The sequence below is a fragment of the Sebastes fasciatus genome, chromosome 16, assembly GCF_043250625.1.
Source record: "Sebastes fasciatus isolate fSebFas1 chromosome 16, fSebFas1.pri, whole genome shotgun sequence".
NCBI lineage: Eukaryota > Metazoa > Chordata > Actinopteri > Perciformes > Sebastidae > Sebastes > Sebastes fasciatus.
In genome coordinates this window covers 32,471,220-32,497,864 of record NC_133810.1, presented here as the reverse complement: position 1 = coordinate 32,497,864, position 26,645 = coordinate 32,471,220, and the positions used below count along the sequence as shown (strand labels likewise).

The following is a 26,645-nucleotide window of genomic DNA, read 5'->3' as shown; positions in this document are numbered from 1 at the left end:
TTTGATGAAAGGATGCAGTAAATGTTTCATGTTTAAAACAGTTTAACTTTAACTTGAATCATGTTTGACCTGTTTTCCTCCATTTACAGAATGAAAGCCTGAATCCGTCACATTAATCAATAAACAGAGACGCTGTAGAACAGCCTACAGCCTACAGGCTACAGGTTACAGGTTACAGGTTATAGCCTATAGGAGCCTACAGCCTACAGCCTACAGGCTACAGGTTACAGGTTATAGCCTATAGGAGCCTACAGCTGACCCAGAAGTAGCTCTATAATATATATATCTATATAGATATAGATAGTAACTTTATTGATCCAGAGGGAAATTCCAGTTTCCAGCATCACAGTTCCATGGTGCAAAACATGTTCGTAAAAAGGCAGTAAAAAAGTTAGTAGTGCAAAGTACAAAAACATATACCAGATATAAAAATACAAGGAGATGAAGAAAACTGTTAAAAGTGAATATAGTGCAGAATAACAGCTGAGATATGGGACTATTAAACAAGAGCAGAAGAGACTGTTAAAAATGAGTTTAGTGCAGAGTCACTCCACTAACTCAGTCTAAAGTGCACTTATGCACTTATATATATATACAGTGTATATATATATATATACACTGTATATATATATATATACACTGTATATATATATATATACTGTATAGTATTTATATATATATACAGTGTATATATATATATACACTGTATATATATAAATACTGTATATATATACTGTATATATACTGTATATATATATAAATACTATACAGTATATATATATATACAGTGTATATATATATAAATACTGTATAGTATTTATATATATATACAGTGTATATATATATAAATACTGTATAGTATTTATATATATATACAGTGTATATATATAAATATATATACAGTGTATATATATAAATACTGTATATATATATACTGTATATATATACTGTATATATATATAAATACAGTATATATATAAATACTGTATATATATACTGTATATATATATACAGTATATATATATAAATACTGTATATATACAGTATTTATATATATACAGTATTTATATATATACAGTATTTATATATATATACAGTATATATATATATATATATACAGTATATATATATAAATACTGTATATATACAGTATATACAGTATTTATATATATATACAGTATATATATATATATATATATATATATAAAAGCAAAAACATGTATTTGTTGAATTTATTTTGTTTTAATTATATTTTCTTAATATCTGTAAATATTGTAGCCTGCAGCCGACACACGCACAACCACACACGCACACACACACACACACACACACACACACACACACACACACACACACACACACAGAGAGACGCCCAGGCGCGCAGACAGACAGACAGACAGACAGAGAGAGAGAGAGAGAGGTGGTCTGAGGGGTGTTGAGTTCAGTTCAGTTCGGTTGGGTTCGGTTCGGTTCGGTTCGGTTCGGTTCGGGTCTCTGTATCTGTATCTGTAGTTCGGTTCTGTTGGGTCACAACCCGCCTCTGATAACTTGATAACTTGGTGTGTTAGTGTTCCGTTAGTTTCCTCTCCGGTGACCGAGAGACTGCGCTGCGTCCGGAGAGACTGAGACTGGATCAACCCTCAGCACCGGGAGAGCACCGGGAGAACACCGGGAGAACACCGGGAGAGGACGGGGAGTTTATCTGCTGGACTGTTGAAGGAGCCGCTGATGGACTGCTGGGTTGGACATGTTCGGGTCTGAGCGGCTGATGGAGAACCGGCTCTGACTTTATCTCAGTGTGGCTTTAAGGGACTTTAAGGGACATTAAGTGTCTTTATTAAGGGACATTAAGTGTCTTTATTAAGGGACATTAAGGGACATTATTAAGGGATGTTCCTGGATGTTCCTCTCTCCTCTCAGTAACTCCTCTGTGTTTGTTCCATGAGGTTCAGTCTGGACACTTCTACACGTTTACGCATCAGAATCCTCATTAATCTGACCCTCCACAGGATGACCTGAACCTCTCCAGAGAGGATGAAGGAGATCATCATTAATCAGAATCATTAATTAACCATTCACTTGGAGAGGATGAAGGAGAAATGTAAGAACGCTGCGAAGACCCGCAGAGAGAAGGAGAACGGAGAGTTCTACGAGCTGGCGAAGCTGCTGCCTCTTCCATCAGCCATCACCTCCCAGCTGGACAAGGCCTCCATCATCCGGCTCACCAGCAGCTACCTCCGGATGAGGAACGTCCTGCCAGCCGGTAGGAACACTATATACACACATATATACACATATATACATATATATATATATACATATATATATATATATGTATCCACAGGTAGGAACTATAACAAGGCCTGTAGTGAGGCAGCTTTCTCTGCAGAGCGCATCTCAGCAACAACTCAAAGTGCTTTACAGAAACATTCAAGAACATTGTGACTAAATGCAAAAGAACATTAAGACATAAATAAAACAGTTATAAAAACATTAAAACATTAAAGATTAGAAAATAAAAACAAGCTACACTGTTCATAATGTCCCAGTAAAATACCAGTAAAGAACCTTTATGTGTGTTTAGGTTAACCTTTATGTTACTGTCAAATTAACATTATTATACTGTCACTATTTACAGCTTTGTACTGTTAATGAACAATACTGTTTTATTTAATTAATTTCACAGCTGTCATTATCTTACTGATTTGTTTTAATGCACTATTTATTTTTTACATACATTTTAATAAACATTATTTTGTGCCTGTAGATGAATAGACTTATCAGGTTACAGACATAGGAACAGTCACACTAAATACAATTAAAGGCTGTAATAGACTTGTTGTGTGTCTCTAGCTGCTACAAGCACAGAATGAAACCAGAACAACATGTGAGCTCATTATTTATTATATTTTATATATTTTATTATTATATTTTATAATCATGTTTAATGAACAAGCCTCACATGAGCAGATCAGGTCCCAGAACTCAACCAATCCTGCATGAAGCTGTTACTGATGAGACTTTAGACAGCTGATCAGCAGGAAAGGGATGTTTATTAAGAATGCATTATAATTATAATATAATTAATTTAACAGGTTTTCTTTTGTATTAACAGTAATTCATTTTGCATTCTGTGCTTGTAGCAGCTAGAGACACACAACAAGTCTATTAGAGCCTTTCTCCTAACAACCTTTAATTGTATTTAGTGTGAGTATTCCTATGTCTGTAACCTGATAAGTCTATTCATCTATAGGCACAACATAATGTTTATTAAAATGTATGTAAAAAACAAATAGTGCATTAAAACAAATCAGTAAGATAATGTAAAAGAAAGGTGATAAACAGTTTTATAATGAATCTTTAAACAGTAAATTAACTGTAAAATACTGTGACATTAATTAAATAAAACAGTATTGTTCATTAACAGTACAAAGCTGTAAATAGTGACAGTATAATAATGTTAATTTTACAGTAACATAAAGGTTAACCTAAACACACATAAAGGTTCTTTACTGGTATTTAACTGGGACATTATGAACAGTGTAGTACATGTAGTATATATGTAGTATATGTGTAGTACTTGTAGTATATATATGTAGTATTTATGTAGTAGTGAATTAAGCATATTTAAATGTTTGCAGTGTAAAACATTAAATAAATGTGTCAGAAACGCTCCATATGTTTTATAATAGTTATATTATTATAATAGTCAGTTCATTAACTTTCACAAAATCATTTTAATCATCGAACATTTTTACTTCATCAGATTATTATGAAAATATATATCAGAGTTTAAATATTAAAACCTTTCTTCAGTTTATTGCATTTATCACAAACCGCTGAAATATAATACAATAAATAATATAACAACATATTTTAGTTTTAATTATAGAGAAAGTTGAGCTGCTCCGGAATAAAGAACTCCTTTAGAAGAAATAACGCGCTGCATACTGTCCTATAATAATATATAAATATATATATAATATAAATATATGAATAATATATAAATAATAGATAAATAATATATAAATAATAAAGAGTTTTCATCTCTTTAAACTGTTTGTAGTAAAAAGGAGAAAATGTAAATGTGGACTATAGAAATATAGAAATAGATCCAAACACTCCTCTTTGGTCGACTTCTGCTTTATATAATATTATATATATATATTATATTATATAAGGCATCATTTGTAAAGTATTAAATTGATTTAATAATGGTAATAAATAATTTATCATATGACTTCTCATTGTTGATTAAAAAGTGAAACATCCGTATTAATAATTTACAAATGAAAATAACTAGAATATTAAATGGAAAAACAGAAATACCAGCCGGTTAATAGATTATAATACATTTATTAGTATTTGTAAAAATAGTAATAGTAATTTAAAAAAAGCTGACATAGTGAATTAAGTTTAAAATCAACTTTTAAAAAGTTGAAGTTAAAAATTAAATATCACTCTGAGTGTTTCAGAATCTGCTGCTCGTTTCTCTCAGAGACTTTTTACCACATTAAACATTTTCTCTGAAAGCTATAAAAACAATAATAATAATCATCATCATCATCATAATAACCGTTTTATTCTTTTATTTGTGTTATTTCCGTCCTCCGTCCTCGTGGCAGTATAGTGAGTAGTAGTGAGAGGGAAAGTTCACTCCATCATAATCTCCGGGCTGTTAAACCTGTTTGGTTAATTATGGTGTCATCGAAGTGTTGAGCTTGTTTTCCCGCGCTGTTTCCCGCGCTGATTAAAAGCTGATGTCGACTTTAAGCGCGTCTCTCATTCATCAAGGTGAATTATTTCATTAGTCCGCATCCAGCTGCAGCGGCGCAGGTTAGAGGGGTTAGAGAGCAGCCAAACAGAACCCTTCCTCTCTGTCATCACTCATAAAGTCACAGTGAACACACAGACTTAACACACAGAGTGAACACAGAGTGAACACAGAGCGGCCCTCTGTGGCCACCGGGCCACCCGGTCCGGTCCGGTCCGAGTCCAGCGGAGCCGCCGCCGTTTACCACCGTGCGCCACCGTGCATCACCGTGCGCCACCGTGCAGCACCGTGCGCCACCGTTCTCCACCTTGCAGCACCGTGCATCACCGTGCATCACCGTGCGCCACCGTGCATCACCGTGCGCCACCGTGCATCACCGTGCATCACCATGCATCACCGTGCGCCACCGTCTACCACCGTGCGACACCGTGCATCACCGTGCGCCACCGTGCTCCACCGTGCATCACCGTGCATCCCCGTGCGCCACCGTGCAGCACCGTGCGCCACCCTACATCACCGTGCTCCACCGCGCATCACCGTGCGCCACCCTACATCACCATGCTCCACCGTGCAGCGCCTCTCTGTCCGTTGACGCACTCACTAGCTAACTACCTACCGGGCCTCAGCGCCAGCAGCCCGGGCCACTTGTTCCCTCCATGAGGCCCCAAAGCAGCCAGCGGTGCGTGTGAATAATAATAAGAAACGATGTCTTCAGACTCTGTTTTAGTGTTTTAGTTCAGTGTTTCTCTACATCTCTCACAGCTCAAGTTATATTAGTTACTGCTGAGGTCAAAGATTTTACATCTAAAATATATTTAGCATTTTCTAAAACAAGTATCCTGTTTACCTGAAGACTTTATTAAAATGACAGTTTGAGAATGAGTAGAAGAGTAGAAGTACTCTATTACTTCTCTACTCTGACCTCTGAAATGTTCATTTATGAAGCTCATTTCTCTCCAACTATAGATGCAGATTGAGCATCTTGGTGGTTTCATGTCCTTTTTCTTTACAGCCCTAATTCAGCATTTTGCATTCAGTAACACTCATAATCCTTCAGTGCCAACATCAGCAGCTCTGATATGAAACTACAGCAGAATTTATCCAACAAACTGAGCTGTTGAGCAGAACTACTGTTCTGATATTCTGTTTGTTCTTTCAGCTCAACCTTCAATAGAAATGAAATATTTTATATCCAATAAAAAATCTGTCTTAATGAGAGGATTTTATCATTTAAATATATGTTTATTTATCTTTTAAAGAAGTCCGTCCCTTGTATAGAATAGTTGATAATATTCCACTCTGTGATATGTTATAATATACTCAAGCATACTTTTATTTTTGGAGCACTTTGACTGTTTAGTTTTATGCAGCCAGAAGCAGCTGATTGTGGATCGGCCTCAGCTGGATGAAAACATCCCGTTTATGACACTGACAAGTCAAACGTAACACCTGGTGATGTTAAACCCTCGCTGACAGTTCAGTAAGCAGAGACATCCCGTCGTTGACCCTTGGAGCTGGATGACAGTATGACACAGTGTGTGTGGAGCAGCACAGCAGACACGGGGCTCTCTGAACGCCAGCGTGGATTATGGAAAAGGAGAGTTTAAATGAATGGTGTCAGGCTCTATAACATGTCAGTCCTTCCTGATCAGGTGATCACACAACCTTCTGTTTCCTCCAATAGTTTCTTTGTTTCCAGCTGTTATGCAAATATTATCTTTTCCTCGGCCTGAAGCACAAAGTGGAAAAACGTATCCCGAGAAACGGAGATGCCGTTCAGGCTATTGGCATGTTCCACAAAGCACGGCTCAGTGTTGTGTCCCACAGCGAGACGCAGTAGAAATAAAGATTCAGAGGACCGTCGCTAGTTATTAACTCCACCATGTGGATAGATAATAAATAATAACTTTACAAAACACAAATACAAACCTGTTTCAGTGAGTCAGACTGTAATCGGGTGTGAAAACGTTGGAGCGTTGAAATGCTGCTGTGAGAACACTCTTAACCTCAGAGACTGATTACTAATCTGGAAATGACATGAGCCATATGAACCAGAGGAGAACCCGTTAGAACAGGGAACCAGAGGAGAACCCGTTAGAATGGATGGACTTGGACTTGGACTTATATAGCGCTTTTCTAGTCTTCCGACCACTCAAAGCGCTTTACACTACATGTCAGTATTCACCCATTCACACACACATTCATACACTGATGGCAGAGGCTACTAAGGTGCCAACTTTGCCCATCAGGATTTAATCTAAATACTCATTCACACACCGATGGCTATGCCTCCGGGAGCAATTTGGGGTTAAGTGTCTTGCTCAAGGACACATCGACATGTGACCCGGAGCAGCCGGGGATCGAACCACCGACCTTCCGATTGGTGGACAACCTGCTCTACCCTCTGAGCCACAGCCGCCAGAGAACAGAGAACCAGAGGGGAACCCGTTAGAACAGGGAACCAGAGGAGAAGCCGTTAGAACAGGGAACCAGAGGAGAACCCGTTAGAACAGGGAACCAGAGGAGGTAGAGGACAGCAGAGACTCAGTGAGGGTCATGTGGAAGGTGAAAGGTGAAAGGGGGAAGGTGAAAGGTGAAAGGTGACAGGGGAAAGGTGAAAGGCGAAAGGCGAAAGGCGAAAGGCGAAAGGCGAAAGGCGAAAGGCGACAGGTGAGAGGTGACAGGCGAAAGAAGACAGGTGAAAGGTGAAAGGTGAAAGGTGACAGGTGAAAGGTGAAAGGTGAAAGGCGAAAGAAGACAGGTGAAAGGTGAAAGGTGAAAGGTGAAAGGTGACAGGTGAAAGGTGAAAGGCGAAAGAAGACAGGTGAAAGGTGAAAGGTGAAAGGTGATAGGTGAAAGGTGAAAGGTGACAGGGGACAGGTGACAGGTGACAGGTGAAAGGGGACAGGGGACGGGACAGGTGAAAGGTGAAAGCTGACAGGTGAGAGGTGACAGGGGAAAGGTGGAAGATGAAAGGTGAAAGGTGAGAGGTGAAAGGTGACAGGTGAGAGGTGAAAGGTGAAAGCTGACAGGTGGCAGGTGAAAGGTGAAAGGTGAAAGGTGAAAGCTGACAGGTGGCAGGTGAAAGGTGAAAGGTGACAGGTGAGAGGTGAAAGGTGAAAGCTGACAGGTGAAAGGTGACAGGTGAAAGGTGAAAGGTGACAGGTGAGAGGTGAAAGGTGGAAGGTGAAAGATGGTTATCTCCTCACAGCGCTGCGTAACAATCAGAGACATGCTGCACCTAGATCAGCCTACACATGACCGACACACATATGATCATAAGCAGGATACTGAGCATGTATGTGCACAGGTGTAGTTACCTGTGATCAGTTGAAGAGAAGATAGAAATGCTTTTGATTTGTAACAATTCACATCCTAAATTCATCCTCTCATTCAGTCACATGTTCTTCTAACATACTGCCAGTTATTGAAACTTCAGTATTTTATTCATGCTGTTATTGGAGAAAGTTTCTCTACATCAAATCATGGACATCATACAATACATATATATATATATATATATATACAGTATATGGTCTGCTGTTCAGCTGTCACACACACGTTGCTGTATTAATTGTAATGCAGTGTATGTATAATAGCTGCAGATCAACAGAGGAATGACAGACAGGAGTCAAAGACACTTTACAGACGAAGAACCCTGACTAAGAGATATGAATAATGTATTATGTTCCATATCATATCCCTGAAGACGTGTAGCAGAAGCAGTGGTTGTGCATGTGAACGTGCTCCCTGACAGACAAGGCTATACTGTATGTGTTGTTTATGACACAGACCAGATGCTGAGTAAAGTTAATTAAACTAAATATCATGAGCTCTGACGGTACGGTTTGGGCCGTTTCCCCGGAGAGCTGGAAGAACACTGCAGCTCTCTGAGGACGGATTGTCCTCACATGGAAACAGACTGAACCACCGTCTCACCGACGCTCAGCAGCTACAGCAGACGAACTCCTGGTAGAACATCAATTAAAGAGATTAGAAAAACAAGATTTTGTTTTTGAAATAAAGAGATTTTTAATCTCATAAAGGTTAAATAAATAAAAATAAAAAGATCTGGCAACCTTGTTTTGTATTTTAAAATTTGGCAAATCAAATTAATGTTTTTTTCTTCTTCTTCTTTTTCCACCCTTTCATAGTACGTATATATGTATGAATCTAATATATATATATATATATATATATATATATATGATGTTTATTTGTTTAAAAAAAATATATATGTAATTTCCAACTACATCTTCTCTGATATATTCAGATTTTATATATATATATATATATAATTTAATTATTATTAATTTATTACATTACATTTGTATTATTTTTTATTAAATTAAAAATTTTTTTTTTTTTTTTATTAATTTGTTTATTAAATTATTATTATTTATTAATTTAATAATGTAATAATTTAATACAATTTATATATATATATATATAATTAAATTTAGAACCTGAAGAGAGTGCAGCAGAAATAATGCTCTTGATGTGCACGATGTCAGATGTGCATGTTTGGTGTGAACGCCCAGCGACTGTGTCTCTATCTCTCTGAGTATTTGTCTCTTGCATGATGATAGATGGAGTCTCTGTCTGTGTCCCCCTGACTGTCTCACCGTGTCTGTCTGTCTGTCTGTCTGTCTGTGTCTCTCTGCAGGTCTGGGTGATGGATGGGGTCAGACGTCGAGGTTCAGTCCTCTGGACGGCATGGCTAAAGAACTGGGCTCCCACCTTTTACAGGTCAGCAAACAGCAAACAGCAAACAGTCTGCTCCTCTTCTCTCTGCTGTAGGCTCTGAATATACTGGGATGTGCTGCATGATGCTGAGGCTCTGAATATACTGGGATGTGCTGCATGATGCTGAGGCTCTGAATATACTGGGATGTGCTGCATGATGCTGAGGCTCTGAATATACTGGGATGTGCTGCATGATGCTGAGGCTCTGAATATACTGGGATGTGCTGCATGATGCTGTAGTCTCTGAATATACTGGGATGTGCTGCATGATGCTGAGGCTCTGAATATACTGGGATGTGCTGCATGATGCTGAGGCTCTGAATATACTGGGATGTGCTGCATGATGCTGAGGCTCTGAATATACTGGGATGTGCTGCATGAGACTGAGGCTCTGAATATACTGGGATGTGCTGCATGATGCTGAGGCTCTGAATATACTGGGATGTGCTGCATGATGCTGAGGCTCTGAATATACTGGGATGTGCTGCATGATGCTGTAGGCTCTGAATATACTGGGATGTGCTGCATGATGCTGAGGCTCTGGACCACATTATACTGGACGCTTCTACTAGTCAGCAAACAGCAGTAAATAGTCTGTGGGCTAAATGTGACTTTACCATTAAGACCATTTATTAGTATTTGTTAGTGAGCGACAGGAAGTCATGATTCATCATTAAATCATGCATTAAATCATGATGAGTCTTTAGTTCAGATCAGGATCCTTATTCTTATAAAGTGTTACCAGAGCAGTAAGCTGAGCTTTGTTAGATAATATCACACATAGATGTAAATCAGGGAGGCTACTGTAGACTGCCGTAGGGCAGAGCTGTGGGCTCCACTGTGTGGGCTGAGCTCTCTCATGGTGTTGGACTGTCGGTGCGTCACGGTGAGCAACGCAGCTCCGCAGATGCTTTCTGGGTATTTTGGTATTTTGGTAACTTGCTGCGTTCCTCAGTGGGAGAAGGAAAGGCGCGGTGGAAGCTGGAGGGAGGAGGACACGGAGGGTGGAGGGTGGAGGGAGGAGGGTGGAGGGTGGAGGGTGGAGGGTGGAGGGAGGAGGACACGGAGGGTGGAGGGTGGAGGGAGGAGGAAGGAGGAAGGAGGGTGGAGGGTGGAGGGAGGAGGGAGGAGGAAGGAGGGTGGAGGAAACGGAGGGTGGAGGCTGGAGGGAGGAAGGAGGAGGGAGGAGGGAGGAGGACACGGAGGGAGGAGGGAGGAGGTAGGAGTGAGGAGGACACGGAGGGAGGAGGGTGAAGGCGGGACGGGTGGAGGACACGGAGGGAGGAGGGAGGAGGACACGGAGGGAGGAGGGAGGAGGGTGAAGGCGGGACGGGTGGAGGACATGGAGGGTGGAGGACACGGAGGGTGGAGGACACGGAGGGTGGAGGGTGAAGGGAGGGAGTCCCCTGCAGGACTTGATCGAGAAGCTTGGATCCAAGGACAGATGGACATTTCATCACACCTCTCCTCTTTTTTAACATTTTAGTAACTATACTACAAACAGCTACTGCTGTTTGTAGTATAGTTATATATAGTATAGTATAGTATATTATTACATTCAGTATACCAGTAAATGTATTTCTCCTCTTTCAGATTCCTCCGTCAGCTCTCCATCCTTTTATTATATTTATTATATTTTACATTCTTGACTCCGTCTGCTGTCACACACTAACCCCGTTATCTGGAGCTCAATACAACATTTACATACATGTTCTAGGTTATTCAAATAATGAATTATTATAATACATACACATATTCATTATTATTAGTAGTAGTAGTATTATTGTATGCAGTATCAGTCACAGTTACATTTATAGCAGCTCTGAAACAAGAACCAACACGATGGAGAGTCAGAGTCATGATGCGTGGTTCAGTTATGACTCCATACTGTCACTGTTTAATAAATGTAGCTGCTCATCTTGTAGTTATAAGTGAAAACTGTGCACTGACAGGATTTTTCACTTTAATAGTTTAATAAGTCAAAGCTCATTTTTCACTGAAATAAGTAGATATAATATTAGATTTAAAGGGTTTGTTCCTGTACGTCACTGAGTCAACAGGAGACACTCAGATTATTCTCTCAACAGCACAACATGAAAACACAACGAGCTGCTGATTATTAATAATTACAGAGTTCACACCGGGAATTATTTATTTTTACTACTCATTTATATCACATATTGTTTTAAATATATGTATAAAGACATATAGTATAGTCCTAAATGTGTATCTTAATAAAAAATGAAAAATAAAGAGGCTTAATAAAAGTCAGTCAGCTCAAATGCTAAATTGCTGCATAAGAACAGATACTCAGAATAACGGAACCATCCCTTCTTACATCATATGGGCACATGTAACGGCACATAATAACTGTAAATATTCATTATTAAATTAGAGTTAAAGAGTAACTGTTGCTCTCCTCAGACTCTGGACGGCTTCGTGTTCGTCGTCGCCTCTGACGGTAAAATCATGTACATCTCTGAAACAGCATCAGTCCACCTCGGCCTGTCCCAGGTACGACCCCCCCCCCACCCCGCCTCCTTCCCCTCAGTATAATATAACAATATATTATATTTAATATATAAATATAATAAGAGCATGTTACACATAACAAGTAATGTGCACACACACACACATTCATGGATTCAGTACAGATCTATGTTTGGTCTTAGATTGTGGTTGGTTAGTTGTGATGCAGCTGATCACATGATGATAGTGTGTGTGTGTGTGTGTGTGTGTGTGTGTGTGTGTGTGTGTGTGTGTGTGTGTGTGTGTGTGTGTGTGTGTGTGTGTGTGTGTGCGTGTCTGTGTGTGTGTGTGTGTGTGTGTGTGTGCGTGTCTGTGTGTGTGTGTGTGTGTGTGTGTGTGTGTGCGTGTCTGTGTGTGTGTGTGTGTGTGTGTGTGTGTGTGTGTGTGTGTGTGTGCGTGTCTGTGTGTGTGTGTGTGTGTGTGTGTGTGTGTGTGTGTGCGTGTCTGTGTGTGTGTGTGTGTGTGTGTGTGCGTGTCTGTGTGTGTGCTGCAGGTGGAGCTGACAGGAAACAGTATATTTGAGTACATCCACCCGTCGGACCACGATGAGATGACGGCAGTGCTCGGTCTCTGCCAGCCTCCACACCACCACTTCTCTCCAGGTGGTACTCCCTGGCTCTCGTGCACGTCATCACACATACTGATCAGAGATGATGTAGATCATCTCAGGTGTAATACATGTTCCTGTTCTATGACTGTTACTGTCTCTAACCTGTGAACGATGCCTCTGTAATGTGTGTCTGTGTGACAGAGTATGAAATGGAGCGCTCCTTCTTCTTGAGGATGAAGTGTGTCCTCGCTAAACGAAACGCTGGACTCACATGTGGAGGATATAAAGTAGGTACAGCCGAGTGTTGGAGTTTCCTCGTTAGCTGTTGCTCTTTCAAAATGAAAAGGCGGGAATAGTCTTTATGCAAATGAGCCCGTCCAGCGAGACGCGTCCGGCTCATGAGACTTGGACAGAGCTGTCAACCTAGGAGATCTAGTTCTGATATTAAAGGAGGTTCAGCGGTGATATAACATAACATAACATATATAACAGGGAGTTTACGAGCACGCCGCCACACTGTTTCCTGTTTGAAACGGCGAGCAGAGAACCAGGGACCAATCAAACATAATGATTAGACGTGTTTAAAACAAGCTTTAACTGTCCCTCTGAATGACGTGATGATATATCTGGTCTCCCAGGTCATCCACTGCAGCGGCTACCTGAAGGTGCGTCAGTACATGATGGACATGGCGCTGTATGAGTCCAGTTATCAGACTGTGGGTCTGGTGGCGGTCGGTCACTCGCTGCCCCCCAGCGGCGTCACCGAGATCAAACTGCACAGCAACATGTTCATGTTCCGGGCCAGCCTGGACCTCAAACTCATCTTCCTGGACACGAGGTGAGAGACAGACGCTCGACTGAGCAGCTAGATAGAGAGATGATGACATCATGACGTCATGATGATCCCTGAATGAATATAGAACATCACAAGTAATCAATCTCACTGCTGACTGTTGTCTGAACATGACTGTATGATGTGTGTATCTGCTGACTGTTATCTGAACATGACTGTATGATGTGTGTATCTCTGACTGTTGTCTGAACATGACTGTATGATGTGTGTATCTCTGACTGTTGTCTGAACATGACTGTATGATGTGTGTATCTCTGACTGTTATCTGAACATGACTGTATGATGTGTGTATCTCTGACTGTTATCTGAACATGACTGTATGATGTGTGTATCTGCTGACTGTTATCTGAACATGACTGTATGATGTGTGTATCTGCTGACTGTTATCTGAACATGACTGTATGATGTGTGTATCTCTGACTGTTATCTGAACATGACTGTATGATGTGTGTATCTGCTGACTGTTATCTGAACATGACTGTATGATGTGTGTATCTCTGACTGTTGTCTGAACATGACTGTATGATGTGTGTATCTGCTGACTGTTATCTGAACATGACTGTATGATGTGTGTATCTGCTGACTGTTATCTGAACATGACTGTATGATGTGTGTATCTCTGACTGTTATCTGAACATGACTGTATGATGTGTGTATCTGCTGACTGTTATCTGAACATGACTGTATGATGTGTGTATCTCTGACTGTTATCTGAACATGACTGTATGATGTGTGTATCTCTGACTGTTATCTGAACATGACTGTATGATGTGTGTATCTGCTGACTGTTGTCTGAACATGACTGTATGATGTGTGTATCTCTGACTGTTGGTTGAACATGACTGTATGATGTGTGTATCTCTGACTGTTATCTGAACATGACTGTATGATGTGTGTATCTCTGACTGTTATCTGAACATGACTGTATGATGTGTGTATCTCTGACTGTTATCTGAACATGACTGTATGATGTGTGTATCTCTGACTGTTATCTGAACATGACTGTATGATGTGTGTATCTCTGACTGTTATCTGAACATGACTGTATGATGTGTGTATCTGCTGACTGTTATCTGAACATGACTGTATGATGTGTGTATCTCTGACTGTTGGTTGAACATGACTGTATGATGTGTGTATCTCTGACTGTTATCTGAACATGACTGTATGATGTGTGTATCTCTGACTGTTATCTGAACATGACTGTATGATGTGTGTATCTCTGACTGTTGTCTGAACATGACTGTATGATGTGTGTATCTGCTGACTGTTATCTGAACATGACTGTATGATGTGTGTATCTCTGACTGTTATCTGAACATGACTGTATGATGTGTGTATCTGCTGACTGTTATCTGAACATGACTGTATGATGTGTGTATCTCTGACTGTTATCTGAACATGACTGTATGATGTGTGTATCTGCTGACTGTTGTCTGAACATGACTGTATGATGTGTGTATCTCTGACTGTTATCTGAACATGACTGTATGATGTGTGTATCTGCTGACTGTTATCTGAACATGACTGTATGATGTGTGTATCTCTGACTGTTGTCTGAACATGACTGTATGATGTGTGTATCTCTGACTGTTATCTGAACATGACTGTATGATGTGTGTATCTCTGACTGTTGGTTGAACATGACTGTATGATGTGTGTATCTCTGACTGTTATCTGAACATGACTGTATGATGTGTGTATCTCTGACTGTTGTCTGAACATGACTGTATGATGTGTGTATCTCTGACTGTTGTCTGAACATGACTGTATGATGTGTGTATCTGCTGACTGTTATCTGAACATGACTGTATGATGTGTGTATCTCTGACTGTTATCTGAACATGACTGTATGATGTGTGTATCTGCTGACTGTTGTCTGAACATGACTGTATGATGTGTGTATCTCTGACTGTTATCTGAACATGACTGTATGATGTGTGTATCTCTGACTGTTGTCTGAACATGACTGTATGATGTGTGTATCTCTGACTGTTGTCTGAACATGACTGTATGATGTGTGTATCTCTGACTGTTGTCTGAACATGACTGTATGATGTGTGTATCTCTGACTGTTGGTTGAACATGACTGTATGATGTGTGTATCTCTGACTGTTGTCTGAACATGACTGTATGATGTGTGTATCTGCTGACTGTTATCTGAACATGACTGTATGATGTGTGTATCTGCTGACTGTTATCTGAACATGACTGTATGATGTGTGTATCTCTGACTGTTGTCTGAACATGACTGTATGATGTGTGTATCTCTGACTGTTGTCTGAACATGACTGTATGATGTGTGTATCTCTGACTGTTATCTGAACATGACTGTATGATGTGTGTATCTCTGACTGTTGGTTGAACATGACTGTATGATGTGTGTATCTCTGACTGTTATCTGAACATGACTGTATGATGTGTGTATCTCTGACTGTTGTCTGAACATGACTGTATGATGTGTGTATCTCTGACTGTTGTCTGAACATGACTGTATGATGTGTGTATCTGCTGACTGTTATCTGAACATGACTGTATGATGTGTGTATCTCTGACTGTTATCTGAACATGACTGTATGATGTGTGTATCTGCTGACTGTTGTCTGAACATGACTGTATGATGTGTGTATCTCTGACTGTTATCTGAACATGACTGTATGATGTGTGTATCTCTGACTGTTGTCTGAACATGACTGTATGATGTGTGTATCTCTGACTGTTGGTTGAACATGACTGTATGATGTGTGTATCTCTGACTGTTGTCTGAACATGACTGTATGATGTGTGTATCTGCTGACTGTTATCTGAACATGACTGTATGATGTGTGTATCTGCTGACTGTTATCTGAACATGACTGTATGATGTGTGTATCTCTGACTGTTGTCTGAACATGACTGTATGATGTGTGTATCTCTGACTGTTGTCTGAACATGACTGTATGATGTGTGTATCTGCTGACTGTTATCTGAACATGACTGTATGATGTGTGTATCTCTGACTGTTATCTGAACATGACTGTATGATGTGTGTATCTCTGACTGTTGGTTGAACATGACTGTATGATGTGTGTATCTCTGACTGTTATCTGAACATGACTGTATGATGTGTGTATCTGCTGACTGTTGTCTGAACATGACTGTATGATGTGTGTATCTGCTGACTGTTATCTGAACATGACTGTATGATGTGTGTATCTCTGACTGTTATCTGAACATGACTGTATGATGTGTGTATCTCTGACTGTTGTCTGAACATGACTGTATGATGTGTGTATCTCTGACTGTTATCTGAACATGACTGTATGATGTGTGTATCTCTGACTGTTATCTGAACATGACTGTATGATGTGTGTATCTGCTGACTGTTATCTGAACATGACTGTATGATGTGTGTATCTCTGACTGTTGTCTGAACATGACTGTATGATGTGTGTATCTCTGACTGTTGTCTGAACATGACTGTATGATGTGTGTATCTCTGACTGTTGTCTGAACATGACTGTATGATGTGTGTATCTCTGACTGTTGTCTGAACATGACTGTATGATGTGTGTATCTCTGACTGTTGTCTGAACATGACTGTATGATGTGTGTATCTCTGACTGTTGTCTGAACATGACTGTATGATGTGTGTATCTCTGACTGTTGGTTGAACATGACTGTATGATGTGTGTATCTCTGACTGTTATCTGAACATGACTGTATGATGTGTGTATCTCTGACTGTTGTCTGAACATGACTGTATGATGTGTGTATCTCTGACTGTTGTCTGAACATGACTGTATGATGTGTGTATCTCTGACTGTTATCTGAACATGACTGTATGATGTGTGTATCTCTGACTGTTATCTGAACATGACTGTATGATGTGTGTATCTCTGACTGTTGGTTGAACATGACTGTATGATGTGTGTATCTCTGACTGTTGTCTGAACATGACTGTATGATGTGTGTATCTCTGACTGTTGTCTGAACATGACTGTATGATGTGTGTATCTGCTGACTGTTATCTGAACATGACTGTATGATGTGTGTATCTCTGACTGTTGTCTGAACATGACTGTATGATGTGTGTATCTCTGACTGTTATCTGAACATGACTGTATGATGTGTGTATCTCTGACTGTTGTCTGAACATGACTGTATGATGTGTGTATCTCTGACTGTTGTCTGAACATGACTGTATGATGTGTGTATCTCTGACTGTTGTCTGAACATGACTGTATGATGTGTGTATCTCTGACTGTTGTCTGAACATGACTGTATGATGTGTGTATCTCTGACTGTTGTCTGAACATGACTGTATGATGTGTGTATCTCTGACTGTTATCTGAACATGACTGTATGATGTGTGTATCTCTGACTGTTGATGAACATGACTGTATGATGTGTGTGTCTCACTGCTGACTGTTGTCTTGTGTCGTGTCTCCCGTGTGCTGGAGTCAGGGTGGCCGAGCTGACCGGCTACGAGCCTCAGGACCTGATAGAGAAGACTCTCTACCACCACGTCCACGCCTGCGACGTCTTCCATCTACGCTACGCTCACCATTTATGTGAGTCCTCCAGATCCTCAGTCAGACTTGGTTGGTTGGAGGGTAAATAGAGTGATGAATGTAATGGCTCAGAACAGCAGCAAGCTGCTCTGTAACTGCTGGAGGCGTCAGTACGCATCTCAAGTTCACCATATAAACTAAAACGATATGTCAGTGTTGTGTGATGTTACTGAGGTGTAAGGTTCCTGTTGTAGTTTGTCTGAATGACGCTGGTTATAGAAAGAGGACTTCCTGTGTGACTCTCTGACCCTGGTCTCTGTGTCTCCTGTAGTACTGGTGAAGGGTCAGGTCACCACTAAGTACTACCGCATGTTATCCAAGCACGGAGGCTGGGTGTGGGTGCAGAGCTACGCCACCATCGTCCACAACAGCCGCTCCTCCAGACCTCACTGTATTGTCAGCGTGAACTACGTCCTCACGTGAGTAGGACAAGTGATCCTCCGTGTAACGCCTCCAGTTAAACCAGTACAGAGACTCACAGCGCTGCCTGTCTGCTCACAGTGACGTCGAGGGGAAGGAGCTGCAGCTGTCTGAAGACCAGAGTCAGGCCACCAAGCCCGGACTCAGTCTGACTTCCTCTCTGGATCAACGCAAACAGCTCCGAACCAAAGCAGTGAAGATGAAGACCAAACTGCGAGCAGCTCCGTACTCTGAGGTGGGACTTCCTGTTGGCTTACTGAGTAAACCCCAGGTGAATGTTTTCACAGCGTTCTGATGGAACATGTTGAATCTTAAAGGAGATAATGTGAAGTGTGAGAACACAGTAACCTTCTCTGTGCTGTTGGTTTCTGGGTAGCAGTTCCAGTCGGACCGCTCCGGCTGCTCTCCACAGAGGGGACTGAGACCCCCGTACCCGCTGACCCCCTGCAAGGAGAAGAGCCCCGGTCTGAGCCCTGAAGCCGGCCAGGTGTCCTGCGGCCCCACGTACAACCTGACCCTGCACTACCCCTACAACCACCGCCATGTGGACGCTCACAACCAGCTGCCCGGCTCCGGTCCGTCCTCTCAGCTGGCTCAGCAGATCATCGGCTCGCTGCACAGCAGAGGGTCTGTTGGCTGGAGCATCAGCAGCCCCCCCGCACCCAGCAAATACACAGGTACACTCTCGCTCGCGTGTGTCTCCGCTGTTCAGACTCAGACTCCAACACAAACTCCAGTGAAGCACCAAAACCTCTTGGTTGTATCTAGTGAAGCTGTTAAACAGTGTTGGCCGCGGTCGGAGGACGCGGGGGAGACCGTAGCTTTGGTCTCCAGGACCGGAGTCTCTGCTCCTCTGCTCCTCTGCTCCTCTGCCTGCCTTCACTCACACACCACGCTCCTTCTCTCTCTCTCTCTCTCCACCTCTCACGTGCATGCTGCTCACTCCACACTGCAGAAGAGTTAGTTTAGCTCTGAGAATATCTAGTGAATGTTCAGTGGACGTTTGTGCAGAAATAACTGCTGCAGCTCCTCCAGACCAACAGAGGTTTCCCGTGTCTGGTGAAGTGACGGGGCTCCGCAGAGAGAAACGTTATTGCTGCTAACAGGAAGCACATGGGCCAGATTTTAAAGCACGTTTTGGGAGTCCACTCAACATGTGATGCATGACGGGTTTTTAGATCGGTCTGCTTGGGAGAGTGTTAATGCCGGCTCAGTGTGGATGGAAGAGAGGAAGATGTGTACTTATACTTATTGTGGTGGACCTGGACATGGACCTGGACCTGGACCTGGTCCTGGTCCTCAACCTGGACCTGGACCTGGACCTGGTCCTGGACCTGGACCTGGATATTGACTTCATACCACAACTTATAATATGAGTCTCTTCAGATATCTCTAGACCAGATTCATTCACACTCTGTTAGAAACACTGGTGTCTCCTGATGATGCCTCCTCTCTCTCTCAGTAGATCTTCTGGTGTAATGTCACCTTGTGAATGTTCTTGTCCTCATCAGGCCCGGTGCTGGCAGCTGACCGGAGGTACCCCGATGAGATGTACCACGAATGTTCCAGCAGCACAAACCCACATTCTACCGGCAGGCTGAAGGAGGAACCCTACGAACACTACGCCCTCGTCCACAGCGAGGCGTCCACAGAGGTTTGTCCACACCCCCGTCCTCATGCCACCAAGGACAGCAAGCCTTTAGGCCAGGAGGTCCAACATAACAACCCTAGAGGCGCTGAGGGACCTCGAGGAGACCGGGCCCCGTCCTGCCCTTTGCTCAGCGGCCTGGTTCTGGGTAAAGCTGAGCAGGGGGGGGTCCAGATGGCTCTGGAGCAGAGGAGGAGGCTGTGTATGATGGAGGCTCCCTACAGCCACCCGGCTGCAGGGTATCCCCCCCCTGCTGACGGCCACCAGGAGCTGCAGGCCCGGTCTGCTGAGGAGGACAGGAGGATGTTGATAGGTATGGGGGTCGGGGTGACTCTTCCAGCCCAGGCTCCCTACATGTCTTTGAACTTTCATAAGGTTTTAGGCAAACACGGCTCTATGAAAGGCCCCCCTTTTACCACCCTGAGCCATATACCGGACGGACACGGTTACCACGGTAAGGAGATGGCCTCCTACAGCCCCAGCTCCGGCTCGTCGCCCGAGAGCCACAGAGACATCCCGCACTACATCGGCACATCTGTTATCATCACTAATGAGAGGTGACCCAGGACAGAAGCTCAGGAGACTCTTACGCCACAACTCTTGCAGGATAGTTTGACGCACAATACGGAGCTACAGGAATCAGTATTAAACCCGGAATGAGTCAGCGTTTCAGCACTTCCCTCGCCCCCTCGTCTAGAAGTCAACGGGTTTATTGAATGGGTTTTTAGTTCGATGTCTGAAATAAGACCTGTGGTAAACACAAGCTGAAGAGATTCTAACGTTTTGTTCTACGATATAAAACACGTCAGTAAATATCCATCTCCCGGGAGATGGACAGGCGGTTTGGTGCAGCGTCTGCAGTTATGCGGCCGCTGCACCGGACCGTCGTGGTGAAGACGGAGCTGAGCCGGAAGGCAAAGCTCTGGATTTACTGCTCCATCTACGTTCCAACCCTCACCTCTGGTCAGGAGCTTTGGGTAGTGACCCAAAGAATGAGATCGCGGGTACAAGCGGCCGAAATGAGCTTCCTCCGTTGGGTGGCTGAGCTCAGTCTCAGTCTCAGAGAGAGGATGAGGAGGTCAGTCTGAGAGAGAGGGTGAGGAGCTCAGTGTTAGAGAGAGGAGCTCAGTCTGAGAGAGAGGATGAGGAGCTCAGTGTTAGAGAGAGAGGGTGAGGAGCTCAGTCTTAGAGAGAGAGGGTGAGGAGCTCAGTGTTAGAGAGAGAGGGTGAGGAGCTCAGACTGAGAGAGAGAGGGTGAGGAGCTCAGTGTTAGAGAGAGGAGCTCAGTCTGAGAGAGAGGATGAGGAGCTCAGTCTGAGAGAGAGAGGGTGAGGAGCTCAGTCTTAGAGAGAGAGGGTGAGGAGCTCAGTGTTAGAGAGAGAGGGTGAGGAGCTCAGACTGAGAGAGAGAGGGTGAGGAGCTCAGTCTGAGAGAGAGAGGGTGAGGAGCTTAGTCTGAGAGAGAGAGGGTGAGGAGCTCAGTCTGAGAGAGAGAGGGTGAGGAGCTCAGCCTTAGAGAGAGGAGCTCAGTCTGAGAGAGAGAGGGTGAGGAGCTCAGTCTGAGAGAGAGAGGGTGAGGAGCTCAGTCTGAGAGAGAGAGGGTGAGGAGCTCAGTGTTAGAGAGAGAGGGTGAGGAGTTCAGTCTGAGAGAGAGAGGGTGAGGAGCTCAGTGTTAGAGAGAGAGGGTGAGGAGTTCAGTCTGAGAGAGAGAGGGTGAGGAGCTCAGTGTTAGAGAGAGAGGGTGAGGAGTTCAGTCTGAGAGAGAGAGGGTGAGGAGCTCAGTCTGAGAGAGAGAGGGTGAGGAGCTCAGACTGAGAGAGAGAGGGTGAGGAGCTCAGTCTGAGAGAGAGAGGGTGAGGAGCTTAGTCTGAGAGAGAGAGGGTGAGGAGCTCAGTCTTAGAGAGAGAGGGTGAGGAGCTCAGTCTGAGAGAGAGAGGGTGAGGAGCTCAGCCTGAGAGAGAGAGGGTGAGGAGCTCAGCCTTAGAGAGAGAGGGTGAGGAGCTCAGTCTGAGAGAGAGAGGGTGAGGAGCTCAGTCTTAGAGAGAGGGTGAGGAGCTCAGTCTGAGAGAGAGGGTGAGGAGTTCAGTCTGAGAGAGAGAGGGTGAGGAGCTCAGTCTGAGAGAGAGAGGGTGAGGAGCTCAGACTGAGAGAGAGAGGGTGAGGAGCTCAGTCTGAGAGAGAGAGGGTGAGGAGCTTAGTCTGAGAGAGAGAGGGTGAGGAGCTCAGTCTTAGAGAGAGAGGGTGAGGAGCTCAGTCTGAGAGAGAGAGGGTGAGGAGCTCAGCCTGAGAGAGAGAGGGTGAGGAGCTCAGCCTTAGAGAGAGAGGGTGAGGAGCTCAGTCTGAGAGAGAGAGGGTGAGGAGCTCAGTCTTAGAGAGAGGGTGAGGAGCTCAGTCTGAGAGAGAGAGGGTGAGGAGCTCAGCCTGAGAGAGAGAGGGTGAGGAGCTCAGCCTTAGAGAGAGAGGGTGAGGAGCTCAGTCTGAGAGAGAGAGGGTGAGGAGCTCAGTCTGAGAGAGAGAGGATGAGGAGCTCAGCCTTAGAGAGAGAGGGTGAGGAGCTCAGTCTGAGAGAGAGAGGGTGAGGAGCTCAGTCTGAGAGAGAGAGGGTGAGGAGCTCAGTCTAAGAGAGAGAGGGTGAGGAGCTCAGTCTTAGAGAGAGGGTGAGGAGCTCAGTCTGAGAGAGAGAGGGTGAGGAGCTCAGTCTGAGAGAGAGAGGATGAGGAGCTCAGCCTTAGAGAGAGAGGGTGAGGAGCTCAGTCTGAGAGAGAGAGGGTGAGGAGCTTAGTCTGAGAGAGAGAGGGTGAGGAGCTTAGTCTGAGAGAGAGAGGATGAGGAGCTTAGTCTGAGAGAGAGAGGATGAGGAGCTTAGTCTGAGAGAGAGGGTGAGGAGCTTAGTCTGAGAGAGAGAGGGTGAGGAGCTCAGACTGAGAGAGAGAGGGTGAGGAGCTTAGTCTGAGAGAGAGAGGATGAGGAGCTTAGTCTGAGAGAGAGAGGATGAGGAGCTTAGTCTGAGAGAGAGGGTGAGGAGCTTAGTCTGAGAGAGAGAGGGTGAGGAGCTCAGTCTTAGAGAGAGAGGGTGAGGAGCTCAGTCTGAGAGAGAGAGGGTGAGGAGCTCAGCCGTCTGGTAAGAGGCCCCGGGGTCGACCCAGAATACGCTGGAGAGATTATAGATCTGGTCTGGTCTGGGAACGCCTCGGGGTCCCCCAGGAAGAGCTGGAAAACGCTGCTGTGAGAGGGGCGTCTGGATTCCCTGCTAAGCCTGCGACCAGATAAGCAGAAAGAAAATGGATGGATGGAATAAATATTCCACTCATGAATTTTTAATCCTATTTGTGTCTTTAAAAAGTCGGTTGCTAACAAGCGTCTAAATGAGACGACTAAACGTCATCACGTCCTCCTTTACAGCCTCGTTGTGTTTATACTCACGCTCATGTGACCGTGGTGGAGCTGGTTCATAGCCTAACGTTAGCTTTTAACTGCTGCTGACTACATTCACACTTCATCAATCATAAAGGGGTTCATTAGTGGAGATTATCTTGATGAACAAAACGTGTCAGTATCATAAACGTGTGTTTACCACAGAGGTTATTATCTGCTATAATCAAAACCCAATGGAACGATCCCATTGGCTGTTAGTGGAGGGAACCAGGGTGATGTCACTTCCTGTTGGCCTACGTCGTCCCTGCAGCGCTCTATAAGAAACTACAGTTGGAAGCGTTTTTACTCCCCCGTTGTCGATCATATACAAGATGTCCTATAGAATATATATGCAATACAGCTTTCGCAGGAACTTTACTAACTTTTACTTTTATTCTTCTTCTTCAACCCAAACTTAACCTAAACATTATATTTAATATTATTTGTATTTAAATGTTAATACATGGAGATATGTTTTCTAACCTGGTGGTGTTTATATGGAGTTAATGTGTTAGGATCAGACACACATCTTTTATTTAATGTGATGCCAAGCATTCATCAATAAACTCAAATAATCTCTCTGAACCTTTTTCAATTTTGATGAGTTTTTGGAAAAATGAAAGAGCCATATTCTGTTTTGCATTCAGAGATCAGTGTATATGATGATGATGATGATATGCAGCCGCAGCGTGAGCAGCATCAAACCTCCAGTACAGCAGCTCTTCAGAGGAAAATCTAATTTTATTTAACAGGAACACTAATGAATTCAGGATTCTTTCTTTAAATGCACTATTTATTCAACATTATATATTTATTGCATAACTTAAATCACTTATCAGGCATTATGGAAAACGATGGTTTATTACAGCCTCATCTCCGTAGCTGTGGCTTTTATTGGTTCTGATGACGCCGTTCTGTGAACACGGTGACATCACTAGAAACAAATCAGTCCGGTCAGGAAACACCGTGTTTGTTCAGTTTTTCAGTCACTAGTTAAAGTACCGAGACAGAAACAGAATATTGTTTTCGCTTTCAGAAAAATATTAAGTCGTAAAAGAAAAAAATAAATGAATTTCCAAGATTGAACACTTTGTTTTGTAACGTCTTTCTTAAAACCATCAACCACTTATTTGGTCACACGTTATAATAACCATCATTTATAAACGGTTAATTGATAGTCAATTAAACTGAGTTAATAGTTATTTTACTGTTTAAAAAATAATGATTAAATAATAATTAATACTTTTTACAAATTATTAGTAATGCTATAATTTATTGTTGCACATTATAACATTTTATAAACTGCATATAAGTATTTGTTAATGATTAACACATCATTTGTAAACTATAAATTGGTTTGTAAACCGTCTATAAACATTATTTGGATGCTATTATAACGTTGTCACTGATGATTATAATACTTTGTTAAATGGTTAATAAATACTTTGTAAAACATTTATAAACATTATTTAGATAAATAGTTAATACTTAATGGTTAATAATGTTTCTGCTCCATCTATATAATGTTTATAGATGTTTACAAACGATTTCTTAAAGGTTTAAAAATCATTTGGTAATCATTAACAAATACTTAATATAGTATATAGAATGTTATAATGTGTTAAACAATACACTGTTAATAAATACTAATGTAATCAGAATGTAATTGTTATCGTCTCTTATCATCTATGATACAATTTATAATTTATAAAGTAATTATTTCATATTGCACAAACTAATGATGAATGAATGAAGATAAATTATAGCATTACTAATAATCAGTAAACATTTTTAATTATCATTTCCATGTTAACTAAGTTTAATTAATTATTAATTTACCATTTATAGTTGATGGTTATTTTAAAACGTGACCATTTCTGGTCATGTTTTCCAGCTGTGAGCAGCTCGTTCATTCTCTTTCTGCTTTGCTTCAGACGATGTGTGATATATGTGATATATGTGATATATGTAATATATGTAATATATGTGATATATGTAATATATGTGAGTGTTGTGAGTTCTCTCATGTTGGACAGGATCAGCTCAATCATTCTCCTGCCTGATGGCCAACTACAGACAGGTGTGCCTCCAGCCACTGAACCCAATCATCCACCTGATGACCAACTACAGTCAGGTGTGTTTCACAGCAGTACATCAGGCCCTCAGCAGAACAACAGCTCTCTCTGCTCCATCCGACCCTCATGCGTCCCTGTGAATGTAAGCCTGTTATTTATCTATGTTAATTTACATTCCCTTATTTTCTAGCCATTTATTTATTACAATTCAGAACAGCTTGTGATTAATGACATAATTATGGAATGATGTGCAGCAGGCCGGTCATTGTTGTGAGACAACAGAAAAATGTTGAAAAATTACATAAAAAAACGTCATAAAATAGAATGTCGAAAAATTTCGGACGGAATACCTAGTTGGAATACTGGAGGTTGTAGGTTTGATCCTTATTTGACACGATGAGTTTTGAGGTCTTACTTCAAATAAAGAAGTCAAATACAAAAAGAAACAATACATCAACATATCTGGTGAGATAGCTCAGTGTGGTAGATAACTGGACGGAATACCTAGTTGGAATGCCTAGTTGGAATACTGGAGGTTGTAGGTTCCATCCTTATTGGGCACGATGAGTTTTGAGCTCTTACTTCAAATAAAGAAGTCAAATACAATAGCAAACACCACATCAGTGTATCTGCTCAGATAGCTCAGTGTGGTAGATAACTGGTTGTAGTATCTGGTTGGAGTACTGGAGGTTGTGGGTTCCATCCTTATGTGACACAGTCTGTTTTCAGGTCTAACTTCTAATGACGAAGTCAAATATACGAAGAGAACAGTCCTCACTGCGTGTGGCATTGGTGGCTGGGTTGCTGAGTTCCTGGATCGGGCTGCGGCAGATCGGGGTTCAATCCCTACCCTCATCAGTGTCCGGTGCCCGACAGTGGTGTGAGACGAGCGTCTCCTCCCAGGGTTTACCAGAGATACAACTGGGGGGTTATGCATCAGTATATATATTGAATAATATTATATGCTGTCTGTATGATGTATGGCCCTTATATAATCTATAACCCTAGGTAAACCCTTTATTTACTTTTCAAATATTTACTCAACATCTTGGACAACAGACATCAACCATCCCAGCAGTAAAAC

General features: G+C 42.3%; 1 protein-coding gene across 2 annotated transcripts; it reads left to right on the top strand.

Annotated features, from left to right (window-relative positions):
* The first annotated feature begins 1,763 nt into the window (after window positions 1-1,763).
* On the top strand, window positions 1,764-21,099 carry sim2 (SIM bHLH transcription factor 2). 2 transcript variants are annotated; one of them, XM_074610805.1, is made up of 11 exons: window positions 1,764-2,263; window positions 9,441-9,523; window positions 11,945-12,034; window positions 12,543-12,651; window positions 12,801-12,886; window positions 13,238-13,437; window positions 17,899-18,005; window positions 18,277-18,424; window positions 18,507-18,660; window positions 18,802-19,102; window positions 19,937-21,099. In XM_074610805.1, exons 1-11 carry the CDS (start codon window positions 2,089-2,091, stop codon window positions 20,632-20,634), a joined length of 2,151 nt encoding a protein of 716 aa, XP_074466906.1. In that variant the 5' UTR covers window positions 1,764-2,088; the 3' UTR covers window positions 20,635-21,099. The 2 variants fall into 2 exon arrangements, with proteins under 2 accessions (XP_074466906.1, XP_074466905.1); XM_074610804.1 differs by having other exon boundaries at window positions 18,507-18,696.
* Window positions 21,100-26,645: the final 5,546 nt, after the last annotated feature.